The 19,350-nt window shown below is 40.7% G+C and overlaps 1 protein-coding gene across 12 annotated transcripts in view; it reads right to left on the reverse strand.

Annotated features, from left to right (window-relative positions):
* Nucleotides 1-3,721: 3,721 nt before the first annotated feature.
* Nucleotides 3,722-19,350, reverse strand: part of zmynd8 (zinc finger, MYND-type containing 8) — an 80,060-nt gene continuing 64,431 nt past the window's right edge. For 11 of the 12 annotated variants that reach the window (XM_055652156.1, XM_055652161.1, XM_055652162.1 and 8 more), the window contains 6 exons: nt 17,100-17,180; nt 16,922-17,000; nt 14,408-14,647; nt 13,299-13,456; nt 9,004-9,096; nt 3,722-4,706 (listed from right to left, as the gene is read on the reverse strand). In XM_055652156.1, the coding sequence (XP_055508131.1) occupies nt 9,028-9,096; nt 13,299-13,456; nt 14,408-14,647; nt 16,922-17,000; nt 17,100-17,180 (627 nt within the window). In that variant the 3' untranslated portion in view covers nt 3,722-4,706; nt 9,004-9,027. Of the gene's footprint in view, nt 4,707-8,054; nt 8,107-9,003; nt 9,097-13,298; nt 13,457-14,407; nt 14,648-16,921; nt 17,001-17,099; nt 17,181-19,350 lie in introns of all 12 variants that reach the window. The other variant, XR_008725162.1, reaches the window with a different exon arrangement.

The following is a 19,350-nucleotide window of genomic DNA, read 5'->3' on the forward strand; positions in this document are numbered from 1 at the left end:
CATATTGAGATAATTGCAGAGTGGGAAACCTTAACAGGAGAAGCAGCCAAACTTCACCCTGACATTTTGCTGAGGTCGTAAAGCAATCTTTGACTTTTGGGCCAAAGCCAAAGCTGTCATTGCCTGAGGCTGACAGTCTAAATGTTAATGGGTTGAGCAATAAGGGACTGGGGAAGTGTATAGACATCAGTCACGAAAGGAAATGTTTACTGCTCTATAGAAACCAGGAGCCATCAATACTGTACGTTAACCTCGTATACCTTGCAAAATGAAAAAAAAAAAGAACATTTCTCAATATATAAAACTCAAACCATTTGGAAAGACATTACCAGTGGTATAATTGTGTCAATTCTTATGTTGTTGTAATCAGAATATGAAGCCGTACAACATGTAGCACATCAAGTGCTGCAACGGGTGTCAATTTACTTTTTAAAAATGATCTCAGTATTAAATGCCAAGTTTCTCCGGATATTTTGTGAAAACTATATCAGTGAACTACACACGACATGTCCCTTTGTGCAAACACAGAATTTTCATCCTTAATGAAGAACTGGACACATGATAAGAGATTGGGGACATGGTTCAGTAGTGCATTATTAGTCAGATATGCAAACACACGGGGAATTTCTTTTTGCATATATTACACATGCTGGCACTGCCATTTTTGGCACCATTATTCAGTCCAAAGATTGGTCGGCCCGCACGCTCGATGTACTGGAACAATTCCCACGAACCGATGTTCCTCGCCGTCCTTAAAGGCGCTGGTTGCATTATCCCAGTTCACCCTCCTACCAACCCATTCCTGGTACAGCTCTCTCCTGGTCCAGGTAGATGGCACTGAGGACTCATGAGGGACTGACACCTTGAGCTTCATTGGAAAATATAAGAAGGGTTCATTGGCTTTCGTAAACACTGATGTTTTTTTGCTATTTAAGTGATTAAATACCTACATCTCCACAATGGAGACACTATGAATCTTTAAAGCGAGACACAAAATCCTGGAGTAATTCAGTGGGTCAGGCAGCATCACTGCAGAGCGTGGATAGGTGACATTTTGGGTCGGGATCCTTCTTCAGACTGATTGTAAGGGATCGGGAAAGAGAGCTGAAAATGAGGATGGGCAGGACAGAAAATGGCTGGTGATAGGTGAATACAGTCGAGGGGAGGTTGTTTGATGGGCAGATTGGTGGCCTGGGATACTCATGTTCATAAGTGATAGGAACAGAATTAGGCCATTCGGCCCGTCAAGTCTACTCCACCATTCAATCATGGCTGATCGATCTTCCCCTCTTAACCCCATAACCCCTGACATCCATACTAATCAAGAATCTATCTACATCTGCCGTAAAAATATCCACTGACTTGGCCTCCACAACCTTCTGTGACAATGAATTCCACAGATTCACCACCGTCAGACTAAAGAAATTCCTCCTCATCCCCTTCCAAAGGGACCGTCCTTTTATTCTGAGGTTCTGGCCTCTAGTTCTAGATTCTCCCACTAGTGGAAACGTTCCCTCCTGATCCACTCTATTCCAGGTCTTTCACTATTTGATGAAAAGGAAGGTTTGTGCCTGAAAAGGATAAAGAGTTGCGAATTGTGAAACTCAAGGGTAGCAAAGTTGTGAGTTGTGTAACCACTGGAAGGGATGTAGGTGGAGGGGGAGGGGAGAAACCGGTGCAAGGTCAGCCAGGGTTCAGGGGAGAGGATCGGGGGGGGGGGGGGGGGGGGGGGGGGGGGGGGGGGGGGGGGGGGGGGGCGAGAGTGTGCTGTTTGTGGGCGACAATTACTGCATGTACTCCAGATATACTCAACAGAAACAAAGCCACTTATTCCAGCATCTCTCATCACCCTGACAAAAATCTGTCAGCTCAGCAAAACCTGAGGTCCTCATGAATCGTCTGACACATGCACTTACTATGCCAATGTCTGATCCATTCAAACAGGAACAATGCACTCCCCCTCAAATAAATGTGAAATATGTGTTACTCTTAAAATGGTTGAAGTAACATAATAATAAGATGCAACCAATGTGTCAAGACCAGAATGAATTAATTTAGTTTAGTCTTTCATCAAGTACAGCGAAAGCTCTTGTTTGTTGCTTGCTATCCCGTCCGTGGAGACTACACATGATTACAATCAAGCCATCCACAGTGTGCAGTTAAAGAGTAAAGGGAATAACGTTTAGCGCAAGATAAAGTCCAATGGTCGGATTAAAGATAGTGCGAGGGTCTCTAATGCTGTGATGCATCCGGATAAAATGCTTTCTACAAAGCAGCTGTAGAAGTTGATGAGTTTTTAAGGACATGCCAAACTTCCTAAGCCGCCTTTAGGTGGTGTGCTTTCTTGGCCATTGCTTCGATATGGCGGGTCCAGGACAAATCACATGCATTACATCCAGATCGCTCTGGGCATTTGGCTTCTTCTCCTGCAAAATGGACAAATGCACATTTCCCACATTATACCCCAACCATTTGCCAGATCTTTCCTCAATCACTTAACCTATACGTGGCCTTTTTATGCCCACTTCACAATTTATTTTCCTGCACATTGTCGTGTTATCAGCAAGCTAACGCTCAATGCCTTCATTTATTTAAATTGTAAAAAGGCTCAACGTCGATCCCTATGGTTGATCACTCGTTGAGCCTTGGCACCCAGAACCAGAAAAATACATTATTATGCCTACCAATCACGAAGCAGGCAGTTTTACATCCACGCCAACATTATTCCCGTGACCAGGAGGGTTTCGTCCAGGTGCTCTGGTTTCCTTTGAATAATGGCTCAGTGGTGTAGCGGGTAGAGCCACTGCCTTACAGAGCCAGAGACACGGCTTTGAACACGACCTTGTCTGTGTGGAGTTTGCACCTCCATCTTATAACTGTATTGGTTGCCTCTGGCTGCACTGAATTACTTCCACATCTAAAAGACATGGCGATTGTTCACTGTAAATTGCTCCTTGTAAGGCATCTGAGAGGAGTTGATGGGAATGTGCAGAGAATAAAAATGTTATGTGGAAGGTTATTATGAATGGGTGGTTGATGTTTGGTGTGGAGCAGTGGACCAAAGGGCCTACTTCCATGCTGTATCTCTCTCTAAAACATATCACCTACACCATGAGCTTTTAGATTCCACAATAACTTTGAAAATGTCCATTTAATTCACCTCTCCCAGAACGTTACCCATGCTGAGAGCAAAGCAGGATCCTATAAGGTCACGCTAATGCTTCATGTCTAGTGATTATTTTCATGAGTAGAAAAAATTTACTCCTTTCTAGGTTTAAGCTTTCAAGGACAACAGCCCCACCACGTGTTAACCAAGCCACATTACACACTTAGCTGCCAGTCATTGAAGTCTTAATCGTTTTTAAAAATCAGCAATCAATTTTGTACTTACTTATGAACTCACAGTCTACACAGAATGAGTCAGGTTTTATGATTCATGATCCACATAGCCATAACTATTAAACTCCATCCCATAATATCAGCTGCAAACCATCAAATAATTAATTAATTAGATGGCTTATACTTTCATCTAATCTTTCACACAGTCTCCATTCTGTACAGCAGAGCAAAATGCATGTATATTAGAAATTCAGGAGTGCAAATCCACATTTGCTGCTCAGCGCCACAGTTGAGATCAGTTCAACATGAATGCTACCGCACTTCACGGTGATTGATTTCATAAACTACCAGCGAATTGGCAATGGAAAATAGATACACATCATTATTGTTTCATCTATTTTTAATATAAACTTTGTACAAAGAAATGTGAAAAAATACTTCCATATGCTAAAAGCAATCCTGTTTCACAAGTTAGGCTAGCAAGTATGTTCTCAAAAACAATGGTAAATTTACTAGTGTCAATTTTTTTTTCTAATTTTTATTTTAACGTTGACTCATCAGGACTGGTTGAAAACTGTACAAACTGCTTGTATAAATCAGGATGAAAAATAAAAAAAACAAAAATATACACATCAGAAAAGCACTGGAACGATTCTGAACACAAGGATTATCTCATATACATAAACTCCTGTTCAAAAAACAGACACTCCAAGAGGAAACAAGAGCGAACATGGGGAGAAGAGAAACATTGAGCAGCAAGACATACCTCCCTATTTTGTATTCCTTCATTAGAAATGCCAAGACATGGCCCACCCCCCATTTCATGCTTTTACATCACTGGATTTCACAGACTCCTACATATAAATATTATATGCCGTGGTCCAACTACTAAAGGCTTTTTAGTTTTGTCGCATGCTGTATATGTTCCCCAATTCACTACATTTTCAGAAACTAGAGCCTACAATCTTCCATCAAGTCACATTACAGGAAAATACCAACAGGGATGGAGTATCAAGAATTGACAAATTCTAGGAAAAAAAAGAAAAAATTGCCAGATGTGGTCGTCTTCTGTAGACTTTGCATAAATTCTTTTTAATGCTAGCATTTTGTAGTGTCACAAAAGCTCTGTATTATTATATACAAAGCAGATAACCAATGTGTCTGTTCAAGGTTGGAGAACGAAGGCAGTTCTGATGAATTCCCATGCAAAGTCTTGCTCCGTTATGCTGCTTTCTTCAATTGTCCTCAGATTAAATCTGGGGCTCTCAGGCTCTGTGGGCTTGCACAGGGGTCGTGGTCTGGGCGCACTGGACCGCAGGCTGCACAGTCGTTACTCCAACCGGTGAATTCGCCACAACGGGCATGACCTGTGTGCAGGAAAACAGTATGAAAGCGCTGAGGAATTGAAGTTCAATTGTAGTCAAAATCTACAGTCTGGCAAAATGCAAAAGTACAAAAGTTACTGTTTCCAAGCAAGAGCTGCTGTGTGGAGTCATGCGGAAAATATATGCTCATGGTGCTCCACCACTTAATGTGCCTGCTTTCATCCCAGACCGCACTGGAATAATACACCCTACGTTTTAATTTCTGTAAATGCCTTCCCTTTGCCAACTAGGCAATAAAGAGCAAAGAGAGACATAATTATCAGATGCAACAGCGACTTACAACAAGAATATATAATAACTACCAAGATAAACAACCGCATTTAAGCTAATAAAATGTTAGTGTACGTCACGCCCCCAAATATAAATCGGTACAGAGGCACAACAAATTTATCAGTATTTACCACGTGCTGCTTCTTTCTATCTCAGCATTAATTAAAATAATTTACTAGGTCGTAAGCGGCAACAGTCAAAATGTTCAAGGTTTGGCGGATCAAGACAAAGACGGTCTGTTCAAATCAAATTTATTCTTAATCTGATTAACCGATGACGGTGTTGACAAAGCCACAGAAATACAACTGGTCACAACGGTGGTCTCTCAACGAGCGAAGGGCAGAGCCCTGAAAACTGCGCAAAAACACGACCCCTCCCAGAGTCACGTGCGCGCGGATTCCAACCGCAGGGTTTGATACTTGTTTGCGAGCAACAGCAGGTGCCACTACAAAGGAATCAAGGCAAACTTGTGGCCTTCCCCACTACCATACACCCAAACTAATGATCAATGAGGCTAAAAGAACACAGATCATTAGATTATTTTGCATTCACAACAGGAACTTCCTCAGCCTAAGTCCCCAGCTATGCACAGTGCAGTTGTCCACCTAATTTGATGGCAACAGTAGAAGCAAAGCACAATAACACGCACAGCTCTTCAGCATTCAGTACCTCCTTGCCAGGAGGATGGGCAGTACTCGGCACATTCGTGGCAGACTTGTCGGTCCTTGTAATTCTATTCAATGTGGTAAAATCACTGGTGTAACTTTATATCAACAGCCAGCTACAACTATTCTTTGCATTGGCAAAAAATAAAGCTTTTAAGAATTGACCTATCTGCTAAGCTCCAACAAATTGAAGAAATCTCTAATTAGTTTTGTGACATGAGAATTTTTAAATGTTTCAGGTTCAAAGGTTAACTGCAATAACAGCAGACATATGGTGTCAGCAAGGTCAACTATTCTAAGTGCTCAGTCTTCCAACGGTAAACAGCAAGTTGCACAGTTGTTCAACTGATGTTAGGGAGCTTCCAAACATTATGCTCTTAAAAATGATTCAACTTCAATCCACAATTTACTGTTCCATCAATTCAACCATGTTCAAGGCAGCCAGAGTGTAAACCCCCCCCCCCCCTCCCCCAGAAATAATAGACTTTGCAGTTGTTTGCTGCAAAAATTGAGATGAGGTGACATGAAAGGTGGGAGGTGCACTCTATAACTTTGCAGTTTTGCATTCAGATTGTTACTTTCTTTATGACTGCAAATTATGTTCAAGGTTAGTTTTCTTAATGTGATAACAGTAACTAGCACAGGGCAAGCCAAGGGCATGGACAAGGGCTCGTGAATAATTATCAAGCTCTTGGCTTACATGAGGAATAAAAGTAAAGGACCCGTCGATCTTTTTGTTCCCAATATAAAAGACAGTATTCATCGAAAGGTTAAGTTTCATATCCTACCCATAATTCTGAGACCTTAGTTGTCCAAATAGCATCTAGCAAATGACACACTCCAGACTATATCCCATGAACATCGAATAGGTACATTCACAAAAGACATGCCAATAAACACCATGCATCACCTGACTCCCCAACAAACCAGAAGCTAAGTAGAAATCTAAGAATTATGGATTTAGTAGGTTTTACACCACAAACCATGCGCACCTCTTCACATCCAGCAGCACTCCACTTTCTACATGAATTGCTGCTGTACTCCTATAACGGTGAAGATGATGGCTTGCTTCTTTCATAACATTTGGATATGGCCATTGATCAAGTCATAAGCCATATCAAGCTCCATTTCCTCAAATTGAGTGCATATGTGTATAAACCGTCATAACATGATAATTGTTTGAATATCTCCCCTCATCTTTTAGGATAAAATCGAAGAGGTAAAGAAAGAAAACATTATTTTTTATTTACTGATTCAGTTTTCAGATTGGGCTACTGCCATCAAGGCAAGCATTTACTGCACAACTATAATTACTATTAAACCGTTTGACTAGCTCGGCCAATTCAGGTATTAAAGAGTCAACCGCACAGGTAGGTCTAGAGTCATAGGCAAGCCAGACCCAGGTAAGGAAAGCAGATTTCTTCCCATTAGGAACAATGATGAACCAGATGTGTTTTCACGACTGTTTAGTACTAATAGTGGTCACTACTAATGACTGTATTTTTCCATGTTGAGATTTGAACTCCTATCTTTGTATTATTAGTTCATCACTGCACCCATTATAATTAGTCTCCTTATCATTTCAAATTTTTTTCCAATACTGATGAAAACCATAAATATACAACAAGGCCACTCGCACAAACTGGCAATCTATAAGGCATGTGCTGTACACACAGAGAAAGCAACCGGGTCATTGAGATGGAGAAATTGCAACTCTGAACCATCATAAACAAAAAGGGAGAGCGGGAGGGCTAGAGCGACCGTGACAGAGAGTAATTGATAATGTAATGTCTTCACCTATGTTTCACATAGGGAAAATAACTTTGCAATCACTGACTTAATATGCTACCTGTTTCCTCTTCACAATTTCTGAATATCTCCAATACATTCAATGCTCCAAGGGCAGCACGGTGGCGCAGCGGTACAGTTGCTGCCTTACAGCGCTTACAATACTAGAGACCCGGGTTCGATCCTGCCAAGGGGGTAGTCTGTGCGGAGATTGTAAGTTCTCCCATGACCGCGTGGATTTTCTCCGAGATCTTCGGTTACCTCCCACACTCCAAAGACATACAGGTTTGCAGGTTAATTGGCTTGGCATAAATGTAAATGGTCCCTAATGTGTGTTGGATAGTATTAATTTGCGGGGATCGCTGGTCGGTGTGGAAAAGGTGGGCCGGAGCCTGTTTCCACACTGCATCTCTAAACTAAACATTTATTTCGCATTTCTGTTAATTCGAGTATTTGTTTATTCAAGTTCATTGAGAACACAAAAATTTTAGTACAAATTAATTCAGCCTCGTTTTGCTTCAAAAGGTGCATTATGTGTACATCATTGTAGATGGGAGTTAAGTAGCAAATTTGCTAAAATCACCTCTGGTAGAGCTATTTGGCTTACCTGAAAGCGAATTTCAACTTTGTGGTGGTAAACTGAATCCTCTGGAAATATTCTGCGCAGAAAGAGAGCTCTACAGTGACACCTGAACACCACTATTCATCAATAATAGGTGCAATGCCTTAGAGTTGAACCAAAGTTTTACTCTTTAGCAAATAAACAATAAAATGGGAAAAGTGGTAGTTCTAACTCATCTTACCCAAGCAGGGCCTGGCTCCTAATTACAATGCTTTAATACACAGCCAGTACAAGAAAACCACTACATAGGTGCATTGGAGAAAGGATATAAAGAGAGCCTCACAATAGACATTGTGTGTAATAAACATAACTCCTACAGCTCCACAACAGGCTAGCTCTGCCCTTGAATAAACGGTACTAAAAGGATGTTACAATCTCAAAAAATGAGATGTATTTGACTTGACTGTATTTAAAACAAAGGGAAAAATAAAGTTTACACACTTTAAAAACACATCATAAAGACCATCAGCTCCACCATAATACCCCAAAGAAGCAAACACATTTGCCAATGTACCATTTAGATAAGCATCAATGGCTTCTCTCCAGGGCTAGACATTGTATTTAACTTTTAATTAATTTGGTGAAAAATTGAAGGATTTCCCCGTTTGCCATTTACTATGTTTGCAGCTAGTTTCAGAAGTTGGATTAATAGGAAACGTGGATAGTTGAGAACACGTGGAATGAATAAAGTACAGAGGGGACATTTTACCGTAGGATGGAACAAAGATTAGTCATTAGTGAGATTTTAGTAAATTATTCTAAGATGCTAGGATGTTTTGCCCAAACATTTGAAAATGAGTGAATGTGGTAATTTAGAGAAATAGAAGCACCACTTTCAACCCAAGGGATCTGTGAAGATTTCGATCTGGTTCATGGTATTTTGTTTTTCCTCCAATTGCCAAGAACTGTCTAGTTGGTAAATGGTTGTACTTACGATTGTGGGCTGAGCTGTTAGCATCTAGGTGGCTGACGGTGCCTGGACTTGGACCAGTTTAATAGGCTGATGGCTGGTCACACCTGCTTCTACCTGCAATGACAGTATTACAAAGAGAATTTTATTTGCAATGTCTTACAAATATGTATTAACAACTCCTGGTTTTAATATATTGATTTTTTTTAGGACAATAATTCTTATACAGAATAAAGTGCATTTAAATCAATGTATTGCAGCTTCCTTCTTTCGTCTAATTACTCACTTGTTGGTTAAGCGGGAGGTTTAGAGTTCTATAAAAGCTTTAGGAAGATAGTTTTAACATTAAATTCCACTCTTCATTGTATCCACTCAAATTTATTTTCTTTCCTCAGTGTTGGCAGGGCTATATGGCTACACAAATAGGGCCTGCAATCTGTAATCTTCAGTAATCTTGAATATCTGACATTAATTTTGAAGAGCAAGTAATACTCCTCAAAGTCTTCATGCCATGAGTCAGAATGGTCTCGACCTGAAACGTCACCCAATTCTGTTTGTCCCACTGAGTTCTTCCAGCATTTTGTGTCTATCTCCTTCTCCTTTTGCAGACACAAGGAACTGCAGATGCTGCTTTACAAAAAAAGTGCTAGGGGACATGGCTAGGCGATAATTTGGGTCGAGGCCCTTGTGAGGAAGAAGGATCCCAACCCAAAAAATCAGCTGTCCATGTCCTCCAGAGATGCTGCCTGACCCACTGAATTATTACAGCACTTTGTGCGTTCTGTCCTTTTGTTTAGCTTTGCAGAATCTGTTGCTGGTTTAATTCATATATATTTTGTAGTTTTTTACTTCTGGCTTGAACGTAGTTGCTAGAACGTAGTTGCTAGAACGTTTTCAACTTAACAATGGAGTTTTAAAGAAACCAGCACTGAGAATCAAGCACCAGTTAAAGATGAATTTCTTATAACAGATGCCCTGCAGGTAACATCAGCTGCAAGTACTAATAATATTTTGAAAATTAATCCCAGTGCGCATTTTAGTAAAGGACAGTGGCTTAAGTACTTAAAATCGGCATTTCAGCATCTCAAAATGTGGTCATTAAAATCTCAGGTGTTACCTATAGATAGTACTGGTGTGACAAGGAAAATAGGAGTGAGAAATAGAAGGCACCGTACAAGTTTCTTGACCTGAAATGTCACCCTTTTCTTTTTCTCCAGAGATGCAACTTGGCCTGAGTCACTCTAGCACTTTGATATATACCACCATGTGCAGTTCCTTTCTACACATAAAGTTTATTCATCCCTTTTTAAGTTTCTTTCTCGTTTAGGGAGTAGGGATGATGCAGGAAATTAATATCATGCTAAAATTTAGGTGTAATCCAATTCAGACTGGTGGGTTGAAAATATGCGTGCTTCTCTCTAGTGTAAGAATTCTATTTTTACAAAATGCTAGCAATTCATCATGGCCTTCTGTATGACAACATAGAACAAATTGAGAACTATTTCATCAAAATATTCTCCAAATATATTTGTGGCATGTGAGACCAGGAAAGTAGCAGTCAGACTTTAAAAAAAAAAAGTAAATCTGATAAATACAAATTAAAACATTTCATTTTTTAAAAAGCTTAGAAAAAGAAATGAGGCTAGGAAAGGTAAAACAAAGTGAAGTTTTTTTTTAATGGTTTAAAATATTTTAAAAATAATCAAAATTTGAAGTTATGACTCCACAATGTAAAGTGTAAATTTTCAACATTTTGTGTAAATAACATTAAAAATTCACACTGCAGTTAAATATGCAACACTTAATCTTTTCCTGACATGTGTGATGGGTAAGTGTTGTACCATCTCAACTTCATGCATTTTAATGACAAATCCACTAGAGGTAGTAGTACAAAGCTATTCAGAGATGGGCAGGATATCTTGAACAGCAACTTACAGATCTCCATGGCTTACTGCTCTTCCATGGAGACCAGAAGCTGCAGTGCAATCCATTTTATTCCACAAACAATAATTGATGAAGGTCTCAGTAATATTATTTGTGTAAAAATGGACCATCAGGTTTGTGATAGTTGCAACTACTGGATATCTACAGTGTAAATAAGGAAAATTAATTCTAAACTTTGCAGTGGGGATTTCCTTATCTAAGCTGATGATGGGGCCACAAATGTTGTACATTGGGTGGAGCAATGTTACTCCCTTTCTAGTTGCTGATGAACATTGTAAGCCCACTGCCCACTTTAACCCATTGTGTCCCTTTACATATATGAACTTCAACTGAAGCACATATTCATGCCAGAATATGTTTAGACCCTTAAAGCCCTGTCCCACGGTACAAGTTCATTCCAAGAGTTCTCCCGAGTTTGCCCGAGTTTGCCATGATTCGAACTCGGAGATTTACGGTAATGGCCGCTCGTCGGTACTCGGGGCTCTCGTGGACATTTTTCAACATGTTGAACAATCTTCACGAGTCTTCCCGAGGTTACCTGCCATTAGCGAGTCTTCTCGATACCTGCCGTTAGCGTTACGAGCCACTAAGAGACGTCCCCGAGCTCCGACGTACCAGCTACGTTCATTCTCCGTGCTTACCACGAGTTTGATTTTTTTAAAACTCGGGAGAACACTTGTAATGAACTCGTACCGTGGGACAGGGCCATCAGGAAGCAGGTCCTAGCTCAACAACCTTCATTACAACAATCTCTTTGATTTCAAATGCGCAGGATTCATGTCCATTTACTTGTCTACTGATTTTCACTCTGCCTAGTGACAAAAATTCCTGGTTTGACCAGTTATTGGAGATCATAACCTTGCTGTTTGGAATAATGTTTGCATCACTGAACATCAAGAAATCCAAAAAATGGTCCAGCACATCAGGACAGGCGGCATCTCTGGAGAGAAGGAATGGGTGACATTTCGGGTCGAGAACCTTTCTTCAGACTGAGAGTCAGGGGAGAGGGAAATGAGAGATATAGAAGGGTGCAAGATGCTTCTGATAATGCATTCAAGATAAAGTTGGGCAGAGCACTGGCAGATGGAAATTAATATTGACAAGTGCAAAGTAATGCATTTTGGGAAGTCTATAATAATAACTAGCAGGGCAGGGTGATAAACAGAGAGACCTTAGGGTTCGTGTCAGTAGTTTGCTGAAAATAGCAGCACAGGTGAATATGACAGTGAAGAAAGCATTTAGCATGATTGTCTTCATAGGCTGGACATAGATAAGGCAGAGAGTTGGAATCTTTCCCCCCATGATAAGGGCATCAAGAACAAGACCGTGTCGATTAAAAGTGAGGCAGGGGAGTTTTAAAGGAGATTTGTGGAGCAAGGTTTTTTAACACCAGGAGAGGTGAAAATCTGGAACTCACCCTGGTGAGGTGGTAAGACCAGATGTAATCAGAACTTAAAAGAAGTTTAGACAGACAACTGAATAGGCAAGAATATGGACTTAATGCAGACAAATAGTATAGATGAGCAAAAAGGTTGACAACAGTATATTGAAAGGGCTGTTTCTGTACAATTCTACGAGTCTAAGTGACGCTGAGCTTTATTATGCATTTGCAAATCTCTATTGTAGTCACATAATCAATGGCATTATTGCGGGAATGTCCAGTACCTGACCAATCAACTGGAGCAAGGAAACAAGCTATGTGTACAGGTAGATAGAAGACAAAAATTATTGGTGAACAAAGGCAAGAAAATATTGATCACAAATCCAATTAGTCTTGGCTTTAAAAAATGTTGGTAGAAATTAATGTATTACATTGTGCCATATATGCTACATTATATATCTGTTCATTACATTGGTTTTAAATTGGAGGTGGATAAAGCTTTATATTAAATATTTTCAGGTGGGTTATTGAAACACAGGAATTTTTTAATTATCTTGTTCAATATCCAAGCAAAAACTAGTTATGTACCTGACACTGCAAAATATTTCCGCTTCAGTCTACATAACAGAAAAAGAGCACTGTGTACAAGTTACAAGGAGCAAAATAATGGTTTACGAATAGAATGTAAAAGGAGATGATCAAAAGAACACGAAAACTGAAAATAAGAATAGCCACGATTACAAATTTCAAAAAGTCTCTGGAAAAGCTTTTAATCAGTGACCCTCCAATATGTGGTTGGACAAAATTTGATAACCAACAGATTTCCTTTAGCAGCGCACTGGTCAATAAAAATCTGCACTATTTTAGTTTTACTTTATCTGAGCTACATCCTTAGGGTGAACAGGTTTAAAAATAAACACAAGATATTTGAGAATACTAAAGCCTTGAGTGTGTAGAAAAAGTATTATTTACATTGGTACCAAGCTCAACTTACTGTGACATTTTCCTTATTCTTATCTGGGCTGGGATCCTTGTCATTTTGGCCTGCTTTGGCCTCCGGTGGCGATTGCTGGACAGTTGGGGCTGGCTGTGCACTTTTATTCAATGCCTCGGAGTTCACTTCTGATTCTGGTTCCTGTTGAGTGGCAGTGGCTACAATCAAAACACACAGTGGTTAAAACCAAATTGCTGAAATGACTGCAACAAGTACAAAGCAGAACTGGGGAGATGGTAGCAATCTTACATTGATTCCATCTCAAGAAGTATTGTTTATGTGGAGCAGTGGTTGCATATTGTACAAATTTATTCAATGCCAGTGCATTTATGGGTAATTGAATTAATCTAAGCCTACAGCTGCTTTGTAAAGAATGAAGACTATGCCCACGTATTTTTATTGCTGAAAAAAGTGGCATAGAAATCAAATGAGATGAAGTATCAACACTTCATACCTCAGAGACAGTACCACAGCCATACTGCGACCAAAACTATGTTACTGTTTTGGTTACATTTTCTCCACATTCAAAGTTGATGGTTGAGGAGCAATAGCTTGGCTTGTCCTAATGCTCGCAGACAACACCCAGCCAAGCCGACTCAGGTCATGCCAGTAGCTCAATGGGAAACCCCATAGGGATATCAGGGGCAGGTCTGTGGGCAGGCCAGAAGCAATTATAACACTAAATTGAGTTTAACAAAAATAATCTCAATTATATTGCACATGCATTAAAAAAAAGCTTGACAATCGCATTTTTTTTTGATTGATTGATCACTTATACGTCACAGCATGGAAACAGGCCCTTCGGCCCATCGCGTCCACGCCAACCATTGATCACCTGTTCACACAAGTTCCTGAGTAATTCCATTTTCACATTCACTTCCTACGCACGAGGAGCAATTTTCACAGGCCAATTAACCTACAAACCCACACATCTTTGGGATGTGGGAGAGAACCCACGTAGTCACAGGGAGAATGTTCCACACAGACAGCACCTGTGAGACAGCAGCCCTACCAGCCGCGCCTCGGTTAAATCCCTTTTTAAACAAAGAAGAATGCATTACCGTGCTGTAATCATTCAGGATGGGGGGGGAATGTGCAGCACTATATACCTGACTGAGTACAAGACTTCATGTGCTCTGGCCAGTGTGCCTGCTGGCAAGGGTAGTCGCAGTAGCTGGTGTTCCAACAACAGTAGAAGATGGCCTCCTTTCTGCAATTTGCACACCATTGCTTCTTCTTAGTTTCGTCAACAGCCTGCTGCTTCTCCGCCTCTATCTGCTTCTTGATCTCTGCAACCATGCGGTCCTTTTCCTGCTCAAGACTCTGGCGCATCTCTGCCATTGTTAGCTCTGTAAAGTACAAATTGAAATATCATTCAGGAAATGACCACAGTTTATTTGTCAAAGGATTGAAGAACAGATTTCCTAAAACAAAAACACGGTCAACAAATTACTTAATGGTATTTCAGTTCCCCATCCTACTGTTTTGATTTTAACAAGCTGCAAGTCAGAACCAACATTTTGAGCAGATTCACTTCGTTTGCGACTAGGAAACATTCTTACATCATTCAAGAAGTGTCCAGATAGGTGTCCAACTTCCCTCACTTCAAGATCCGAGAGGAGCTTCTACATGCAATCTACTCCTTGACCAACTCTGGCAAAAAATGCCACCAGACTAGAAAAATATACTCCTACATGAAAAAGGTATGCAATTTAATATTTGAGCATTATATAATTCCGTGGTAGAGGTGGAATGAAAATCCGTAAGCTCCATGGAGGACAACACATGCTGAATGACTACTGCTTAAATCCACTCTTAATCATGAATTGCAATTTTGGAAAAGGATGCAGAGGAGGTTTACCATAATTATACCTGGTTTAGCAGGTATTAGCTACAGAGAGAGGTGGACAGATTTGTATCGTTGTCTCTCGAACATCGGAGGTTACGGGAGACCTGACGGAAGCATGTAAAATTATGAAAGACATAGACCGTCAGAATGTATGCTCCAGGAAGAAAATGCAAAATACTAGAGAGCATAGCTATAAGATAAGATGGGCAAGTTTTAAAGTAGATGTGTGGGGCAAGTTTTGTTTTATATACACAGAGGGGGATGAGTGCTTGGAATACACAGTCAGTGACATGTACAAGCGACTTTTAGACTTTTGGATGGCACATGGATGTGGAGGGATATGGATTATGTGCAGGCAAACAAGGGTTGGTCTTGCCATCATGTCAGCATAGACATTGTGGACTGATGGGGCTGTTCTTCCGCAACATTGCTCTATGTTCTATGCAGTCAAATTAAGATAACTAATGAGATAATTTTGAAAAATCAGTGTACTTACAAATATGGGAACTTATTTATGATAGGTTCTATCATTGAAGGAATCAAGCTACTTGGCCTATTGCCTCGGAACCAGTTCAAAGCAAAAGCAATCTAGCTGGCCCCATTCCCTCACCTTCTCCCTATTCCCTGTTTTTTTTCCATTTTCATGTTCCAGTTATCTTCTCAATACCGTAATCAGCTCTCCCTCTATAGCTCCATCACAGATGTTCCGCCAACTGGTGGTCCTGATTCTCCCCCTTTAATCTGGGCAAAATCACCCCATCCCACCTTCCCCCCCCCCCCCCCCCCCCCACCCACCCACCACCGAAGACCCCCTCCTCCCTGAAAATGTGTCGATTTGTGGGTCAAGTTTGCCAACTGCAGCTCATAGCCGACTTCCGCAGCCAACTGATGGGATAAATTTGCTACCTGCAGCCGGGGCTCTGGAACTCCGGCCGGGCTGGAGAGGGCAGATCCGTTCCCATAGCTGACTTCCACGGCCGATTTTGCGGGTGGGTATCTTGGTCCCCACAAGGCCGTGACCTCTGTTGGTCCGGCAAAACGGATAATCCAGAAAGGCTCTGGAACCAAGGGCGCCGGAAAAACGGTGGTGGACCTGTATTTCCTGCCACCACCATCCAGCACCTCCCAATGCAGATTCTACCCATATGCTACGCAAAAAAGTACTTCTTCACGACACTTCTGGCTGTTTAACCAATCGTCTTCATTTTTTCGTCTCTGGATCTTAATTCTTGTGCCAAAGGGAACAGTGTCTACAATTCATAGGTTGCGTGTTGCCCAAGGATTGTTGTATACTGACAGCAAATGGAAAAGTAAAAATAAATTCTGTCAAGTTTCAAATTGCTGGGCAGCCGAAACACCTATGTTCCACTCATAGAAACATAGAAAATAGAATAGGTGCAGGAGCCTGCACAGCCATTCAATATGATCATGGCTGATCATCCAACTCAGTATCCTATACCTGCTTTCTCTCCATAGCCCCTGATCCCTTTAACCACAAGGGCCACATCTAACTCCCTCTTAAATATAGCCAATGAAGGAGTTAGATGTCATTTTAATCTCATTTGCACCATTAGGGAAATATCATAAAATAAGGCTTTGAAACTTCTCATGAGAAAAAGGAAACCACTTTGCATAGTGTTATCTTGCATGCTGATATACTTCTGCAATCTACTGGTCAAAATAACATATTATGGCATGTAGAGGAAAAATTACACGATTTATTCATCCAATATATTAAGTAAAATAGAAAAGAAGGCCGATTTGTGGCACCTACCAAGATTATGCTTCATCTCTGCAAGCTCCTGCTGATGCAACCACTGCAGTTTATCAATTTCAATTTTCATTCGTCGAATCTGCCAGATGAGAAATTAAACCAGTAATTCAGATTGGTCAGCTAATGTCAGTGATGTTATTTAACGGCACAACTCTAATTTGACTACCAATAAACTAACCTCTGCTATTGTGTTTCCAGAGCTGTTTCTGGAGAAATCATTGTAGATTTCAGTCATTGTTCCTTTTATTGCTTCCATCATCTAAAAAGTAATGGTTGTATCGATTAATCAAGAAATTAGCATGGCCAAAGAGTGAATTTGTCGTAGATTTGTCGTTGGTTAAATGGAAAAGATATTTTATGTTGTCAAAATGAATGGTAATCCCCGAGATCAAAGGGAATGCAGGAACATGAGATTAGTATAGGAATGGAGGTAAAAATCAGCAATGATATTGTTTTCAACAGGCATGAATTGTTGAATGGTTTATTCTTGATCTATTTCTTATATTAAATCGGTGGGGGGAGGGGGTATGACGGGAGAAGACGTGACCAAGAATCGGAATATTTTTTACGTTGGTGATGATTCAGATTCAGATTCAATTTTAATTGTCATTGTCAGTGTACAGTACAGAGACAACGAAATGCATTTAGCATCTCCCTGGAAGAGCGACATAGCAAACGATTTGAATAAATAATAATAAGTGTCCGGGGGGGGGGGGGGGGGGGGGTGATTGGCAGTCACCGAGGTTGACTTGATGGTAATGTTGATGGGAAGGGTAATTATGCCCATTTTGATTGAATGGATACGTTAAAGAGATCGAATGTTAATATGGATTGCCCATCGTCATTGGTATTGTATCTTTCATGTCAAGAAATATGTTAAATGGAGCTGAATTAGCATGTATAATTATTCAATGCTTGAACCAGTGAGAGAAAGAACACAGACCACAAATGATGAATTTAATTAATAGTGTTTACAAGTTTCAATCTATGACGGTTGACTGGATTGTGACCTTCACATGTTTGCAACAGGCCGTTGAAGATGACAACTTATAACAGAACCAGGTCTAATTACCTGCTTTATGGTTCTGATTCATTATAATATTTTATCCTTATTCCGAGACACTACTTGGCTGCCTTTGAAGCCTCATTTCTTTAATTATCCTGCACATTTTTTTCAATGTTTGCTCATCATTAAAAAAAAACCCAGAAGGAATATTTATTATAGGAGCATATTTAATGAAGCATTGTGTTAGCCATTAAGTAAAAAGTTTATTCAGAGGCAAACTATTTTAACATTTGTGTTAAAGATTCTCTAAATTTAATTTTTGAAAGAGGTGAGGGATTATAATCTAGCTTCAATAAATCTGTAATTATGTTTAATTTACAGAGCTGTACTGCTATATTTTTGATTTCATGATCTTAAGGGCCTGTCCCACTTACGCGACCTTGGCTCGCAAATTACGCGACCTCGTGGTCGCTTGAGCCGTACGGGCACTGTAGGGCTGCGTGGGGCAGGACCCACTTAGAAGCGCGGAGTTGTGCAGGGCTAGTCCCGGCATCGTGCAGGGCTCCGAAAATCTTGCAGTGACCGAAATCTTCGTGCGCCAACGGCCTGTTGGCACGCAGGTGCCTTGCGGTCGTACACAGCGTCTTGATGGCGTATGCCTAGCGCGTGGCGTTGCGTGCTGACGTCACCGCCCGACGCCGTGCGACGCTCAAATTCAGTCGGCCCGTCTCCTGCCCAGCTGATTGATAAGCATGACGTAAATGACGTCACGCGCAAACTTCCTGCGAACTCCGCTTCCAGTTGGTCGCGCCAAACGCACGCAATCGCATGCAAGTGGGACAGGCCATTAAGTCATTTGTTTCCTATGTGGGGCACGACAGTGAGACTTGCAAAATTGTGGCATGGTGGTACTGTGGTAGAGTTGCAGTATTACAGCGCCAGAGACTGGGTTTGATTTTGACTCCAGCTGTTGTCTGTACGGAGTTTGCTCATTCTTACTGTGACTGTGTGGGTTTTCTCTGGGTGCTCTGGTTTCCTCCCACATTCCAAAGATGTGCAGGTTTACAGGTTATTTGGCTTCTGTAAATTGTCCCTTGAGTGGAGGAAAGAGTTATATGAGGTGATTGTTGGTCAGCGCGGACTTGGGACAAACGGCCTGTTTCCATACTGCATCTCTCAAACTAAAATTAATTTTGTACATACTCAATAGTGAAAAGTTCATTTTTTTCCCTGACGATCACAAGGCTGACATTGAAATTCAAATTTGGCTCAAGGAACAGTATCAAATCAGGATAATGGGTTTAAGTATTTACAGTTCGGCAATGTGATATTGATACGGTCGACTGGGGCAAATGGTCTACTTCTATGTCATAATTTCTGTACAAAATTCTATGTCGCAGGTATTTTCAATCATAGCTGCAAT

This window comes from Leucoraja erinacea, chromosome 21 (assembly GCF_028641065.1).
Source record: "Leucoraja erinacea ecotype New England chromosome 21, Leri_hhj_1, whole genome shotgun sequence".
Taxonomy (NCBI): Eukaryota; Metazoa; Chordata; class Chondrichthyes; order Rajiformes; family Rajidae; genus Leucoraja; species Leucoraja erinaceus.